Source organism: Pithys albifrons, chromosome 3 (assembly GCF_047495875.1).
Source record: "Pithys albifrons albifrons isolate INPA30051 chromosome 3, PitAlb_v1, whole genome shotgun sequence".
Taxonomy (NCBI): domain Eukaryota; kingdom Metazoa; phylum Chordata; class Aves; order Passeriformes; family Thamnophilidae; genus Pithys; species Pithys albifrons.
In genome coordinates this window covers 81,905,115-81,921,425 of record NC_092460.1, presented here as the reverse complement: position 1 = coordinate 81,921,425, position 16,311 = coordinate 81,905,115, and the positions used below count along the sequence as shown (strand labels likewise).

The 16,311-nt window shown below is 39.4% G+C and overlaps 1 protein-coding gene across 3 annotated transcripts in view; it reads left to right on the top strand.

The window, feature by feature from the left end:
• Positions 1-16,311, top strand: part of TRABD (TraB domain containing) — a 32,299-nt gene that overhangs the window by 9,957 nt on the left and 6,031 nt on the right. For 2 of the 3 annotated variants that reach the window (XM_071552548.1, XM_071552549.1), the window contains exons 2-9: positions 2,461-2,523; positions 4,671-4,749; positions 7,375-7,541; positions 8,367-8,507; positions 10,375-10,485; positions 11,509-11,648; positions 13,859-14,031; positions 15,976-16,087. In XM_071552548.1, the coding sequence (XP_071408649.1) occupies positions 2,500-2,523; positions 4,671-4,749; positions 7,375-7,541; positions 8,367-8,507; positions 10,375-10,485; positions 11,509-11,648; positions 13,859-14,031; positions 15,976-16,087 (947 nt within the window). In that variant the 5' untranslated portion in view covers positions 2,461-2,499. Of the gene's footprint in view, positions 1-2,460; positions 2,524-4,670; positions 4,750-5,082; positions 7,239-7,374; positions 7,542-8,366; positions 8,508-10,374; positions 10,486-11,508; positions 11,649-13,858; positions 14,032-15,975; positions 16,088-16,311 lie in introns of those variants that run through there. The other variant, XM_071552550.1, reaches the window with a different exon arrangement.

Here is a 16,311-nt window from a genome sequence, read left to right as displayed (position 1 = left end):
TGAGAATGGGATGAGGTTTTCTAAAATGTCACTTGGTGGGAAAAAGTAACACTTGGTGCTTCTGTATAGAAGTCTATTCTTGAACCAAAACTTGCAGTTTACTATTTTTAAGAGTGCTCTGTAGATAAGAAACATGTTTTCAAACACCAGCAGACCTTAACCAAGCTTAGAACTTTAAGCTGTTTAGGACCAGCTGCAAAGCACTGTGATATTTCGCACATAAACCAGTTGAGAACCAAGCCCAGAGCTGAGCATCAGAGTATTGGTATACACTGAGTGATGTAGTTGGACAAGTATTTTCTCAGAGGGCATTTGGTTTCAGCATCTCTGCTTCATGCTGTCCCTCCAGTTTTGCTGTTGCAGTTGTTCTGCAGCTGTCTGGTCATCTGAGCTTAAAATGCCTTGGTAGCATGGGGAGTGGGGCAAGGTTTTTTAGCCTGAATCTGCTCTCCAGTCTGGTTTCCTGCCTAAGTCAACAAGTAGTTAAATCAGTCTATCTGAGTTGGAACAGGGTTCACATAAGCCCACAACGCCACCAGATTGTCTGGAGTGAGGTGCCCGTGGGTTGGTGTGTCCCCTGCAGGTCTTGTGGCAGGGCTTTTCTTCTACTGTGCTTTAGATCTGTCCACACCACCCATAAATTGTGGAAACGCTGAAGCAGAAGCACAGCTCAGCTTCACCTGCCATTTCAGCTTACTCTGACATCCAGGTTTCCTTACCTGCCTCCTTGGAAGGTGGGAAGGCATGGTCCTGGTTTTAAAATTATATTATGCATTGTAGCAAAACAGTGGAGTGCTTATGTTGCCTGTGCAGACTTCTCACATTTTTTAATATGTTTTTTTACAGAACTTCTTGGACTGTTTGCAGTGTATTTTTTGTTTTAATGAGCTATTTTCCTCGTTCCTCAGAAGCTGTGTATGTAGCTGTTCCCTGCTCCAAGCTTGGGGCTTTTTCTTGGGGGACCATGTGGAAGGCAGGGTCTGGGTGGCCACTTTTTTCTTGCCCAGCCTGCAGCTGTTTTGCTGACTGCTGGCAGTGGAGTGCAAAGGCGGGAAGGGCTGAAATCCCTCCACGCATGGGTGGAGAGAGGAGTTCCAGTGGTTGGAATTACACTCACCTGCTTCACACTGCCCAGGCACTCGCCCTTTTAGAGAAACATATTTTAGGCAAAGCTAGAAAGTAAAACAGTTCACTTGAAAGTAAAAGCTTGAAACCAGGGTGCAGGGTGCTAATCTGACTACGGGGGACTGTTGCATTTGGGAAAGGAGGGGGCTTGCCATCACAGTTGTGTGCTGAAATATGCTGTCACCCAGATAGCCACCCACCCAGCTTTCCTCCAGCCTCGTGCGAGCATAGAGCAGGAGCCAAACTTGTCCCTTCGTTCCGTAGAGCAGGACTGCAAATATGTTGCATGAATAAGTTGGTCAGGACTGCTCTCCAACTAATGAAATAAAACACAGTTCACACATAGTGTGAAACTGATCAAAGGGAGGTAACCCAAAATGTTGCAGTAAAGAAGCAGCACTTCCTTTGAATGCTTCAATTTTAGTGGGATAGCGGTGAGAATAAGCAGAGTGAATGCTACGCACACATTGTCTTGTGCAATACCCTTAGAGTGCCATCAAGTCAAATCATAGCAGTCTGCCAGCTTCAGGGAAAACTTGGGACTTTTAAGGTTTCTTCTTTCATCCATATTGTTAAGCTAAGACATGGAAACCATGCACTAAGGGTTTGAAAACCCAGTTTCATGGGTTTTCTACACAAACACAGTCTTGCTGATGTTCTGACTTTGGCATATTTTTAAATGTGTAAGTGATCACATGATGCAGATCAAATAACAGTATGTGTGGCTCTAGTTGAATATTAAGATCATGACCAGTCTCCTATTCTGTGTAACAGTAAAGTCCTAGAAATAGAGATGTTTCCTCAAATTTCCCTAAAAATTGTCTTGGTGTAGGTTTTTGGACAAGATAGAATTACTGATCAAGTCGAGCAGGATTTTTGCCTTTGCAGAAACTGTTTTGACAGCTGTATTGTATCTTCAATTACTTGTGACTGATCTGGAGCAACAGGCATTTTTAAGACAGTAAAAAAAGCAGATTCCAAGTTCCCCTGAAATCCACCCTTGTTTATCAAGATACTCGCAGTGTGTGTGCAAGAACAGGACTGTGCTCTGGATTTGGAGCCACCTCAAGAACCATCCTGAAACAGGCTGGTCCTGCCTGACTGATGGGGGGGCATTGCTGTTGGTTTGTTGTTGTTTCGTGTGGTTGTTTTAACAGCAGGAGAGTTGAAGGAGTGACATTTGTGCATCTTCAATTTGCTGCTTTTATTACATCAACCTTTATTTGAGACTGTAGAGACACATCTGGTTTTTTCTTCCCCTTACAGTTCTTAAGCAAATATTCTGGGTTATGCCATTAATTTTTAATTTTCTCCCATTCCTTTTATTTCTTGCAGTTCTTGTGTGGTTGGTGAAAATAAACGTACTCTGCAGGGATGCAAGAGGAGCAACAGCCTGAGGTAGGGCTTGGAGACAAAGTTTGTTTCTCAGTATAATTGTAGGGAAGCTCAAGACTGAATCAGTTCAGGTTCTTCCACTCATCCCTCGGGAAGTTCTGCAAAGTTGTGTAGGTGAAAATACCAGTGTCAGACCCTTTTAAAACAGGAGTATGGGGAGCTGAGTGCTGGGAGTTTTTTCCACATTTAGTTTCTTTTCAGGATCCTTTTCCTTCTAATTGCAAAAGCTAAAAATAGTCTTTTGTATTAATCTACTTGCAAGTGAAGAATTGCAGAAAATGGCCTAACCTATGAGATTAAACCCTTAGGAAAAAAAAATATTTTGTGACTAAATTACAGAAACTGATTAGATACAGATAAGTACACTGTACATGGCTGAAGTTGCTTGCCAAATTAAACTGATGAGCTTTTTCTACCCTTTCTATTCCTTCTCACCTCCTTTCATATCCGTGTATCTCTAAACCTTTTTCTGGTATAATAGGTGAAGCTCAAGAAATTTTTATCTTATGAGATAGAAGAATGTGAGTTCTTTTGTCCTGTTAATCAGTTAAAAAAAGAACAACAGGTTCCTAATGTGGTGGCTTAGTGCTTTTCTAACTGCAATATTGTGGTGTTATGATGATAAAACCAGAGTAAGTGACAGGATTAATTCCATATGTTACAGATGGATAAACTTTTCCAAAATATTTTTTGACTGGAGTTAACGTATGCAAGCAATAGAGTCAAGCCATATGTTGTGATCAAATGCTGAGCTGGTGTTAAATTAGATTTGTGAATGTAATTGCAATTTGCAGTAATTGCGGTTTGCAGTTGTCAATGAACAGACTTTTGCTTTGAAGTGAAAGGATGATGTGTTGCTGTGAGTATTTTAAACTTTGCACTGTAAAGCTGTTGTACTTTCTGAGTTTACACCATGAAATGTATCATAAATTTTTCCTTGCCCTCAGTGGGGCCATGGTAAGACACCCAGGATTTATTTTCTGAACATTCCTGTTTGGAATAATGGAATGCAAAAAGAAAATAATTACTCTGGTTGAAAGCTCTTAACAATTGGATGTGCTGTGTACAGTCCTGCTTTAAATCTTACCACATTAAGTCCAAAGTAAATAAACAGTCATTTTAGCTGAAAAGCTGACATCCTTCAGGAGAGCTTGGCTGCCTGCTTGCTGACTCCTTAATATTGCCTTTCATGTGGAAAGTACTTGAATGATGATGGATTCGCATCCTGTCTCTAACTCTTTGACATAAAGTTGTTCAGGAATTGCAAATTCTCCCAATAACAATTTTGATTAACCTTTGAATTGATATATCTCTAAAGATAATTTATGATCCAACTTTCCCTTTTTTCTAAGGCTCTAACTCTGCACTAACTCTGCCCCTCTGACTTGGATGACATTGGCTGAATGATTGGGATTGTTTGAATTTTATGTGGTTTTAAAACTTGCCTGTTAATTAAAAACAAGAAGTGTTTTGTTAGCCAAAGTCCCCCATCATATAATTCTAGTGATAATATTTAGGAGTCAGTCTTTGGGAATCTTTTCAATTGCTTTCTGATTCTCTAGAGAGCAAAACTGTGCTGATGCCTGATATCTTTTTGACTTTGATTTCTGATCATATTAAGTCATCACACATGTAACCTTTATAAGATTGGGTGTGCATAATGGCCTTACACTTAGTCCAACAAATAAAATACTTGGCCTGATTCTTCTAGGATGGATGTGTTTAGTCTTGTGAGTACTGATTAATTTTATCAGACTCCTGACAGACTAGTGCTGACTGGTAGTTGAGTCACATGGTATTAAAATAATCAGTGCACATTTTAGTTTCCAACACAGAAAATAGCATAGTAGTACTAGAGATAAATTTGTTCTTTTTATCTAGAATCCAGTTTATTTTAAAGTTCCATATCAGGTATAAATACTATCTTTTATAATAGGCACAAAGCAGATTTAATATGTTCTTTCTCATACTTATGGAGCTAGGAAAAAATAGTTGTAAAACCACAGACGTTTTGAACTGTGACACTGCTTAAATTATTTGATTGTTTGAATATTATCTGTAGGTTCAAATTGAGCAAACTCACAAAGAGAAAGATGGATTAAAACATTTCATTATAATTCCCAGCCTCCTTTTGAATTTGTTTCATACAGGCTGCTGCAGATCCAATGTCCTCCTCTGATGCACCAGAAGATGGCCCAAAGGAAACTTCAAGTGTATCGCAGAATATCTGTATGTTTCTGGTTTGACTGGGGAGGGTGTATCATTTGGAAGTGTATTAAACTGGATGTGCTTAACTTTTCCTTGCCTAGTAGGCATGTGGCTGTTGGCTTGAAAGGGAGATGTGAATGAGGTCATACCTGCCTTAATCTGTTCATGATTTGTTTCAAGGCCTGGTTGTGTAAATCAAATTTACAAAGAGTAATGACATATCAATTGTCAGATTGCTGATCCCATACTTTCAAAAGTAAGTATTTTTAGATTTAATAGATACACTCAGATACTGTTTTAAGCTCAGCCATTGCTTTCTAAGCCACTGGTGTATAAGTATGTGTTTGCTTCAGCAGTCTGGCATCTAGTGATAGGATGTCCCTTAGTCACAAATGGAATGCTTTGGCCATGCTAGCATGATAATGTTTGGATATGAAGGCCAAGCCTGCGGGATATGGGAATAGAAGTACTCCAACCAAAACTCTCTTGTGGAGCCCAGGAAGTGTATTGATCCTTCCCTCCCATTGGTGAGGATCAAATAATGATAGCCATTTCTTTCTCAGGAGGAGAACACAAAGGCTTCTTAGGATTTACTTTATGTGTATTGACATACTGTTGTGATATTAATGTACAGTGCTCATTTATAACAATAGGAACGTTCAGATTGTGCTTTCTGGCAAACAACAGGCGCTGAACCACCTTAGGGCAAATTAGTAACAGCAACATTACTATAAAGCTGAAGTTGCTGAATAATCCCTAGGGATCTCAGCTGTCATGGGAGCAAACAGGGTCTTGACTAAAGCTATGGGAAATGTACTCAGACCTAAAGATTCAGATTAATTTTTTATGTTGCTTTTTAATCCAGATATAGAAGTTGGTTTAATAGAAACTATGGCTGCTCCTGAGAATGTTTTTCTTGATTATGTCCTTAAATTATAACATCTGATACCACACCGTTACAGCAGGTTTTCTTAACATGAAACATTATTCAGTCCAGTTCTGAGTTTACGTATGAGGGAAAGGCTTAAAAAATAAATACGAAAGACTTCCTTCAAGGGTTACCAAATACGTCAAAACTGCTTTCTAGTGGGGGAATCTGAACCTTAACTGTCTTTAGGCTAGAAGAATATGTGGGGCAGGTATTGTGCACACTTCCCCATTTATTCTGTTCTCCCTTAGACATCCACTTTTGATCATTGTGGGAGGCAGAATATTTGCTTAGGTGGATTTTGTTTGATCCACTATGTCTGCTTTTACAATTATGTGACTGAGAGTGCTACAAATGCAACAGCTCTACCTCTTCTTCCTTTTTCAGTCATGTTTTCCCTACCTTCTCCTTAGCATCATCATCTGTTTTGGCAGCATTGTTGTCTTAGCCCAGGCAGTGCTGATTGCAACACACCATAAAGTCATAGGCTGCTAAAATGCTGACTAAGAAGGTTGCTTTTGGTTTGGGTTTGGTTTTTTTTAGTTTGGGGTTTTTTTAGTTGGTTGGGCTTTTTTTGTCTTTTTTGTGTGTGTGTGTATTTTGTTTGGTTTGGTTTGAGTTTTTGTACATGAAGTCATAATTATAAGTATTTGTGGGAGAGGTGTGGGGCCAGAACCACACAGTTAAACCAGATACATGAAGTGAATGTGTGGTAGGAGACTAATTTATCTGCATCTTTGACATCCTGCCTGCAAACTGTTCACTAACCTTTTTGTTTTTCCCCTGGGATTATGATCCTATTCCAGGCTTCTGGAGACCACTTGAGACCTCTGCTAACTTGTACAGCAGCTTGCCAGAGAAAGAGAGTTGGTTGGAAACAAAACTCTGCTTTCCTGCTTGATAACTTTTTTTCTAAGATGCACTACAGCTCAAGGATGACTCGTTCAAAGCAAATGTTTTCCATTGATGTAGAGTTGAAGCTTCTCTGCCTCAGTTAATGAGGCTATCTGGCATTTAATAAGCAACTGTGACAGGACTGATAGATCCTCCTGGTTTTCATATGACAAGCTTGTCATAGATGGGCTAACTCACATTGTACTGTTGTGATCTTAAATAGCTTGTTGTTGAAACGAGGGAAGAATGATTGATTTCCTGACCTCAATACCTCTTGAGGTTTAATTTTCAATTGTGTACCAATCTCTGGTATGTGAATCACAGAAAAGGCTGAGGTTGGTCCTGTAGGTATCCTATATGTGCCAATGTGTGCATGTGACTGCCAACATATTCACACCAGTGTACATGTGTTGCTATCTTTTATATAGATAAAAATCCCAAAAGGAACACTTTTGCTCTAGAATTTTAAAAATGCTCTTTTTTTTTCCTAATTTAGTGTATACCTTTTCTAAGTATTCTTTGCTTCTCTGTCCACCTCACCTGCCACACAGCTTCTCTCTTTCCCTTACTGAACTGCGTGGACAACCTGTCCCAGTGTCCACAGGGTAGCAAACCTGGACTGAGACCCATGCTTGGAGGCAGCCTCTCCAGTGATGGCACTCTCAATGATGTAGCCTCAGAATTGAATGTAAGATTACAGTGGTAAATCAATGGCCTTTTAGCTCTGCTCTGCTGTTTAGTGGCGACATTTTTATTTTCTGTTTTACTTACCTGCACTTTATGTCATGTGTGCTTTTCTTTTCTGTTTCTTGTTACATTTATAGCTGATGCAGATGCATTTAAAATTCTCCTGGAGATGAAGTTGAAGAAGAGGCAGAAAAAGCCTGCTTTGCCAAGCACTGTGACTGAGCTTGACACTGAGGATGGTTCTAAAGTATATGTGGTTGGAACAGCCCACTTCAGTGACAGCAGCAAAAAGGATGTAGTAAAGGTAAATGCTAAGTGTGAGCCCTTCAGCAGCTTGTTTATAATGTTGTCTAAGTAGAACGAAGTTCGGGTTTCTGACTTGGTTCTGTGCTGTAACCTTCAGGCTCTGTTTTTTATTAGTTGGCTGTTGAAAGGTTAACAGCACTGTGGGATGAGAGGCAGACATGGTATAGTAATAATTCTTGATAAAATACGTTGCTTTCCCATCTCAAGTATTTTTAATTGTCCTTAAAAAAATGCAGATAAGTGCTAGTGTTGACAGTAGAAGTCTCTCTAGTGAAGCTTGTGTTGCCTGTATAATACTTGGCTGTAAAACTGTGCTGTCCCAAGATACAAAGGTGTGAAGCCCTAGTGCAAGTAGGAACTATTTCTTACTGTACCTCATGCAAAGTCTGCAGTTTAGAGTGGCTTTATTGCCCTGGAACTAGAGGGGAAGAAATCTTGTGCCTGAATCATCAATTGTGGTTCTTAGAGTATATTCTAACTCAAATTGCAAGTAATCATAGAGTATCATCAAATTAATTTTGTGAATGGGAAAAGTTTAACATCAGGTGTTTCTTTCCTGTTCTGCTCCCCAGCACAATGTGTTCTCCATATTCCTATCCCACAGCATTCAGTAACTAAGGCACTTTTGCTGTCATCTTCCTTAATATGTTTCTCAATACATAGCTATTTATGGAGGTCTTTCTTACTATTCCACTGGTATTTTTAATTGAAAGTGATTGTTGGAATGTGCTATTTAAGTCCCTTTTCTCATTAAAATATTGATATTGGCTGCATTTCTCTTTATTCTGTTCTAAAGCAGTGTAAATAAATCCATTTTTTTCAGACAATACAAGAAGTGCAGCCTGATGTAGTTGTGGTGGAACTCTGCCAGTACAGAGTTTCTATGTTAAAGATGGATGAAAAGACATTACTAAAAGAAGCCAAAGAAATAAATCTGGAAAAACTTCAACAAGCTATAAAACAGGTATGATTCCTATAGTGAGAATTAAAGGTTTTTGCTCAGAGCAATTTATCAACTTGCAACCAAAACCAGTGTTCCCATCAACTGGGATTGTAACTACTCTGGCAGCTTGATGTTGACATGTCTGGGATGTGTGTGCAGAACAAGTGTTGTCCTATTTCTTTTTCATTTTCACCCAGTAAACTTGTATTTAAGTAATTTTAAGCTAGGCATGGTGAAACAGCATGAAGTTGACAGGACAGTGGATTAGAATGGCAGCACGTGCTCAATAGTAAAAAGAGTTTCCAGCATCTAGTTGGATGAAGAAATTCACAGATTGTTACTGTGGGTCTGTGGTAATATTGTTTTATTGATGTAATTGAGGAATTTGTAGGACTGCACCCCAGATAGGAATATAATCTGCATCCTTGCAGAAGAACCTGCAGTGCTGAGGCTGGTCATGCCTCTGTGTGTCTGTGTGTGCACAGGGTGTTTCACAGCAGGCTTTCTGACTCACAGTTAGGCAATAATGTGTCTTTCCTGTTTGCTTTATTTATGCCAGTTCAAAGGAAAGAACATTGCAAAACACTTGCACATTGCATGAATTCCTGTATTCATCTATTTGTTTTAGGTAAAGTGGATTATTCTGATGTGTGTAGCCAAAAAATGCATGTTCATAACAACCAGAGCAGCATAGCTGAGGGTCATCTGACCTTGTAAACAGGCACAGAAGTTTGGGGATTATTTAATATCAAAGCTAATGCAACAGTTTTTGCTGTGCTTCTCTTTTAAGAAGGAAAAGGCAATGAAAAGAAAAACATTAGACTTTGTGGTGTCAATTTGTGTCTGTCTTGTAATTTCCTCTTCCTACCAGGACTTGAGTTGATCTTGTGTGCAGACAGTAGGAAACACAGACTGTGTTGGCTCCGAAGCTAGAGAACAATACAAGGATCCTTCTTACTGTTACAGCTCAATCTTAGTTTCCTTTTTCACCAGGATAATGCAAATAAAATTTGGATATTGGGCCTTTTAAAGAACATCCTTCTCTGTCTGTGGTCTCAACCAAAAAAGTAACCCAACATTTCCCCTTTGATTCACTAGAAGCATGGGTTATATAACGAAAACCAGGAAGAACAGTCCAATTGTCTCATGCTAGAGACTTAATTTTTCTCTAGTAAGAAACAAAACAGTTGGTAAGTTGCTTAGTTATGCTTTAGTTGCCTCCTCTCATTGAAATGTGGATTCAGGCCCAAAAGCTACACTAAAAGTCCAAACTGCTTGCAGCTTTCATCCTGAGTTAGTGAATTAGGAAAAAAACTCAAACTGTCTTTTTATAATGATTTACATAGATGTTAAGCAGCAAAATTGCATTTCATTGCTTTTAACTGAAGTTGGAATTCCTTGTACAACGCTAGATTCTGTTTCTGCATCTATTAACCTAACCAGTCCTCACCCTGGTGCTTTCCAAGTATTATGGATGTGTCTATGATGAGACCACAGGCTACTCACTTTAGTATCTGTATGATGTGGTGTTTACTGCACATTCAGTGCAATATACTCTTATGGTTCCTTTTTTTTTTCCAGATGAGTTATTCAGACACTTCCGTGAAGCAGGCAGAGTAAATATAGACTGAAAAAAGTCTGGCTGCCCTCCTTTTTTTTCTTAACTGTGCTGTACATTCTTGTTTAAAGTGAGACTACTTTGGCTACACAGTGTGGTAGACTGATAAAACTGAAATACAAGTTGTATTGATTAGTGAATTGGCTCCAAAGATAGCTTCAGTGCTGTTTCTTCATTAAAATAATTTTTTTCATTACTCTGAATAGTGCATTCTTAGAAATCCACACTGCTTATTAATATTTTTTAATGTTTTTATCCCTCTTCTGCCAGAATGGAGTCATGTCTGGATTGATGCAAATGCTGCTCCTGAAGGTTTCTGCTCACATCACAGAACAGCTGGGAATGGCCCCAGGAGGAGAATTCAGGGAGGCTTTCAAAGAGGTGAGAACTTGAAATGGCTTTTCTGAAGTCAGATTACTGTGCCTTTGCTCCCAGAGTTGAACTAAATAAAACCATTTTGTTACTGACTCATAAGAGCACTCTGGCCATACCTCTACTGAAGCCAGTGAAAGAGTAAGAGTCATTTTCAGCTTCAAAGTGTACTCAAAGGTACAAAGGTTTGTAGCCATAAGTGGTACAAAAGCAACTCTAAAAAGGCATTTGTTTTCATTAATAACTTAGTTTCTTTTGAATAGTTATTTTGAATTCTGAGTGTCAATCATGGTCCCACTGCTGTTGGTGGTGTCAGGATTTCTGGCTGTGAAAACCAACTCTGGAGGATTAATGAGATCTAACACATTCATCTAGAAAGACTGGGGGAGTGAAATATCTGACTGGTCTGTTACCCCTATCTGGTCTTTTAACACTCCCTTTTGTAGTGTTGCCGTCTGTGATACCTGAAACTAAGCTGTGTATCACAATGTCTTTTTTTTTTTGTCTGGGAGTAGTGGAACACAACATTTTCCATGTATGTAACTGCCACTGTCATGTGGTATCTATCAGTTCTTGTGTCATAAACTCCTTCTTGAATATATTTTACCATAGCAAGTTGAAAGAGTAATAATCCTGAGAAATCCTAGGTAAAAGCAAAATGATCACAGTTGTTTCATCTCAGACTTTATTCAGACCTAGACAGATACTGAGCCTCACTGCTCACTTTATATAGTAATAAGCAGAAGCTTTCTGCTTCAGTAAAAGTAACCTAAACAGTATGCCATTACAACTTAATATTTTTATCTGTAATACCTACTATGTTGTGTAGCTGATTTATTCCTTTATGAAGTAGTATTTTGTAAATTTTGCTTACTCCAAAACCACAATATTTTTTTTCTGTTAAAGTATGTCACTACTTCTTCTTTTTTAAGGTACCTTCTGTAACGCAATAAAACGTTAACATTCCATTAGTAAGGATGTGCTGTGCTGCAGTGTGAAATGTTGGCTAGTGATTTGTATCTTCTCTTTCAGGCCAGTAAAGTACCTTTCTGTAAATTCCATCTTGGTGACCGACCCATCCCTGTTACATTTAAGAGAGCAATTGCTGCACTTTCCTTCTGGCAAAAAGTCAAGCTTGGCTGGGGCCTTTGCTTCTTATCTGACCCAATAAGGTATGAGTAAGCATTCCATGTTTTTATTGGGTGAATTGTTCAGTTCTTCAGTTTGCCTTCGGTATGAGGGTACCCAGCCTGATGCAATGAAATTTGAAGTTTGCAGGAAGGATAAATACACAAACTACCTTGCAATAATAGGGTTTTTTGAAAAGAAAGCTCCCTTTCTGATCTTGTTCTGGCTCTTTCTTTAATTGTCTTTTGATGCATTACTTCCAGGTGAAGTCAAAGGTTTGGTGCTGGAGAATTCCTAGTGTACTTAAAAAAAACTTTTTTTTTTTTTAAATGCAGAAAATAAAATTTCTCACACTATGTATGTGGATATTGTAAATATCTCAATACAATAATTTATACGTCCTTAAGATTTCCACGTATCTTGGGGCTTTCATGCTGGTTCACAACTGGATCAGGGCAGCTTGAGAACTGAAACTACTGTCTGGGCAGATTTTTGAAACAGGACAAAATTTTGAGTCCACATGTTGTCCACAGACTTCAAATGATTATGGCCTTTATAAAGGCACATTGTTCGGAACTTTTGCCTTTTGTTAATATTTCTTAGACAGCTATTCTATTGCTCAGTGTGGTTTCCCCTGCCCTTCAGGACATCCCTGTGCCAGGTTTTCGTGCTTTTCCCACAAGTAGATTGTGATAACTTGCTTGAACTGGCCGAGTACATATGCACAGCTGCCCTCCTAAATTCAGTCTGCTCCTGCCAGACTTGCAGTGGTGGGAGAAGTCCCAGAAATGGATTCCCTGTGCACTCAGTCCCTGAATCTCAGTGCCTCTCTCATACCCTGTGAGTGGAACTCTGCACAGCTCATGCAATGATATATGGCATTTTTTACAGGCTTTTAAAGTTGGACCAGGGCTAAACTGTAGTTGTGTCATTCAAACCTGTTTTGCAGTTCTAACATGTACTTTATTGTCATTTCCTGTAAATACTTGCTGTTAGATTAATCTCTAAAATGAGTTTGACCCTCCTGCAAGCCATTAAGAATATAGTTCATGCATGACCTAAGTTTTCTTACTATCTTTCAGTTTTTTTAGTACTGCTGGTCTAATACCAGGTGAGGCTTTTGGGTGGCATCAGAGGATATATATTCTAGTGCATTTTCTGCCATTCTTTGTCCATCCTAAGACTATTCTGGTTTTCACCTGCAATATTAAGATAATTATGGTATATGCATCCCAGCTTCCCCCTGAAGCTTGGCTATAACATCTCAGTTGTTGTCATACAATTGATTTTTAAATGTAACATGGATAGAGGTTGAAAGGGAAAGGTATTATAATTGGGAAATTACTGGGGGAGTGGGTAAGGGCAGGAATACTGTGCACCCAGACATCAACATGAGATTCTATGGAAAATTGAGTAATAATTTCAACATCAATTTTTTTCAGTATGATGTTTCTGTGATCTGTTGAAAGCTAACAATGCATTTCTCCTTTTGGTTGCCCTGTTGACATCTGTAGTGTCCTTTTCATCTTAGAAACTAAAGGAAATATGTTTGACATAATTCTTCAGTAGACACGCAAAGCCAGATAATTCTGCTGCCACAAGCTATGAGCATACCACAGCTACAGGTGCGAACAGAAGGGTTTACACCACCAACAGAAATTAAGTTCATTACATTTACTCCTGTAGTTGTTGGTTTTCATTTCCTGCCCATTTTCTATTCTGTTCAGGGAATTGACTTATAACTTTGACTTCCCTGCTGAAGACCTGTGATTGACACTAGGAACCTGCAGATCTCTTTCCACCCCCTCAGACTGCCTTATGGTGTGCTTTTTTTGTTCCTTAAGTGTGTTCAGTGATAGGCGTCCTCGGGAGTGCTGTGTGTTGGCTCTCTAAGCTCACTAATAAACACTGAGAGTGGGGCACCATGATAAAGTGTTGCCTTTGAAGCCCTAGTGGTTTTGCTGAGTTGAGTTGTCAGCTTTTAAAGTGGGAAGGGGAAAATCTAGTTGAACTGGCTAAAGGCAAGTGACCTTTCGTTTTTTCCTTTTGCTTCATTGTAGAGGCATTGTTAGGTACCCAGTTTTACAGGTTTATGGAGATTGTTTTCTTTTTGGAAAGGAGAACTGGGGGAGGAGAACTGTAGAACATGTTTAGGTGAATAATGTGTATAATGCCCAATTGTTTTTATTCATTGGTTTGTATGTGTTGCCCTTTAAAAGCATAACATACTGAGAAAACTTTACTTTTCTTTCAGTAAAGATGATGTGGAGAAATGCAAACAGAAGGATTTACTGGAGCAGATGATGGCAGAAATGATTGGAGAATTCCCTGATCTTCATCGAACTATTGTCTCAGAACGAGATGTTTACTTGACGTACATGCTGAAACAAGCAGCAAAGCAGATAGAACTACCTCGAGCTTCAGAAAGTAATTATTTCAAAGCAGATATCTTAACCAGAAAGGTGTTCTCTGTGTACCAGTCCAAAGTTCAGTTTTCAGGAAATCCGGGATGTTCTATTCATGAATGACAGGTGTCACATAAGATGCAGTGCTTAAAAAGTTAAACCATCTAGAGCAGTAGACTCTAAATTATGATTCCTTTCCCCTTGTGCTATTTAGAACAGGAAAATACTAACTAGTCTGACAGCTTTTTCAAATGGCAGGGATCCACTATGACAGCACAGCATGGGACAGTTGTTTATCCCACCTCTCCCCCGTTATCTCACCAAATTCATTATCATCACTAGCTGCTCAGTAACTCATTTCTTGCTAAATTATCTCTGATTTCAGTGCTCTTCATACTTCTCTTATACAGATTGGGCTGCTAGGAACCCTGATAATGTGGCAATAGGAAACGTGTGACACTGCATGTTTCAGCAAAGTATAGGCATAGAAAGTAGTTGCATTTCTCTAACCTTTGGAAGTATTCTGCTGCCATGTGTGGTGGGCATGCCCTTCCTATAGATAAGCATATTGAGGTATATGTTACCTCTCATTTAATAGCTTAAGAAGATACTGTTCGTCATCACTTCAGTGCAGAACTTCTGTTGTAGTTGCAGTTCTGATTTAGAGCAACCCTGGAATAGACTTAGAAAAGGCAAGTCCAAAGAAACAAATTGGTAAATATGTATAATAGTTCTAGTGTTTCTACAGTTTTATGTCATTTTGAGCGGGACTGCTCTTCACATTTTTAATTTTTTTTCTGAAAAAATCAATTTAAAGCAAGACAGTGGAACTTAACATATTATGTATAATTTTCTCTGGGAGCGATCCTGTGGTGTAAAGGAGAGGACTCTGGACACTGAATCCCAAAGTCCTGAGTTCAAATCTCAGTAGGGACTGTCCCCTGGCAGTTCAATGCCTCCCTGCCATCCCATCCCGTCAGATCTCGGATGCTCAGCAGGGTCAGCCCCCATTAGTACCGTGTGCTGTGACAGTCCCAAGGACTTCACTGTCACTGTCCAAGCTTGCTCGGCCATGGCAGATGGACCTTAGGACTTAAATGGTGAGGCCAGTTCTGCGCACGCTGTGCCTCACCTAAAAAATCCACTGCACAGGCTGGAAGGGCACACCCACGTGGGGAGAGACCTTCCCAAATCTTTGTTTGCAAAGTCTAGCCATTCATACATACATAATTTTCTCCATAGGAAAGCAGCCTGATTGTTACTACTTAGAAAGTTTTCTGTGAATTATTTTTATTGTGGTATGGTGCTATTTTTTAGTGGGTAAAACTTTCAGGAAAAACATTTTGATCTCCACTGAGTGAAATTTGTGTGGTAGCTGGAAGGTGAGGGTGAGAACTGGTGGGTGTTGCAGTGGTGTATGGGGACTGGCCAACTGCTGCATGTTAATGGTCTGGGTTTTGCTATTCCTGAGGCCTGGTCTGTAACAGTAAACTTCACAGACTCGAGCATTGTTCTCCAATGCTTAGCTCAGGCCTTGTCACAATTTGGATGTGCCGGCTGCCACTGTCCTAAGTGGTGGAGAAAGCTCTTTGTCCAGGAGACAGCAAAGACCAAGGATGTTCCTGATAAGCAGTACAGAAACATGACCTACACAGAGAAGGAAAGAAAATAATTTAGCTTGCATGTGCTGAGCCTTTCACCCTGAGACTGGAGTATTATGAGCACTGATCATGTCTGTTTAAAAACCAAATGATTCCTGAAAATCCAAAAACTGCTGATTTTTTCAGACTTTCAATGAAGAGGCAGTAGGTGACATGAGTATGTAACAGGGTTTCAGTATCTGTTAGTAAGAGTCCCTGTGTCTTGGAAAAATCAGTTTTGTAATCTCACACATTGCCTATTTATTTCTAGCTTGAAATTAGTTCTTTTATGGATGTGTTCCTTTCTCTCCATCTCTCTTTCTCAGATGAACCTAGAAAATACATCCCAGCTGTTGTAGTTGGTGTTGTTGGCATGGGTCATGTACCTGGAATTGAGAAGAACTGGAATTCTGACTTGAAGATCCAGGAAATAATGAGGTAATAGTTGTCCTTTTGTTCATGTTGATGTAACAGCTTCTCTTGCTAAAAAACAGCAGTGGCTCGTTTCTTTGGAGTTTTTTTGGTTGCTCTTCACAGCTTGAAGAAACATCACTGTTGTCATCCCTACCCTTGTCAGCTCACTGACTTGCTGTGCAATGCTTGCAGACTGTGCTTACAGCAAAAGAAAGAGAAATATCAAAGGAAAAAAAGTAAATAGTTGA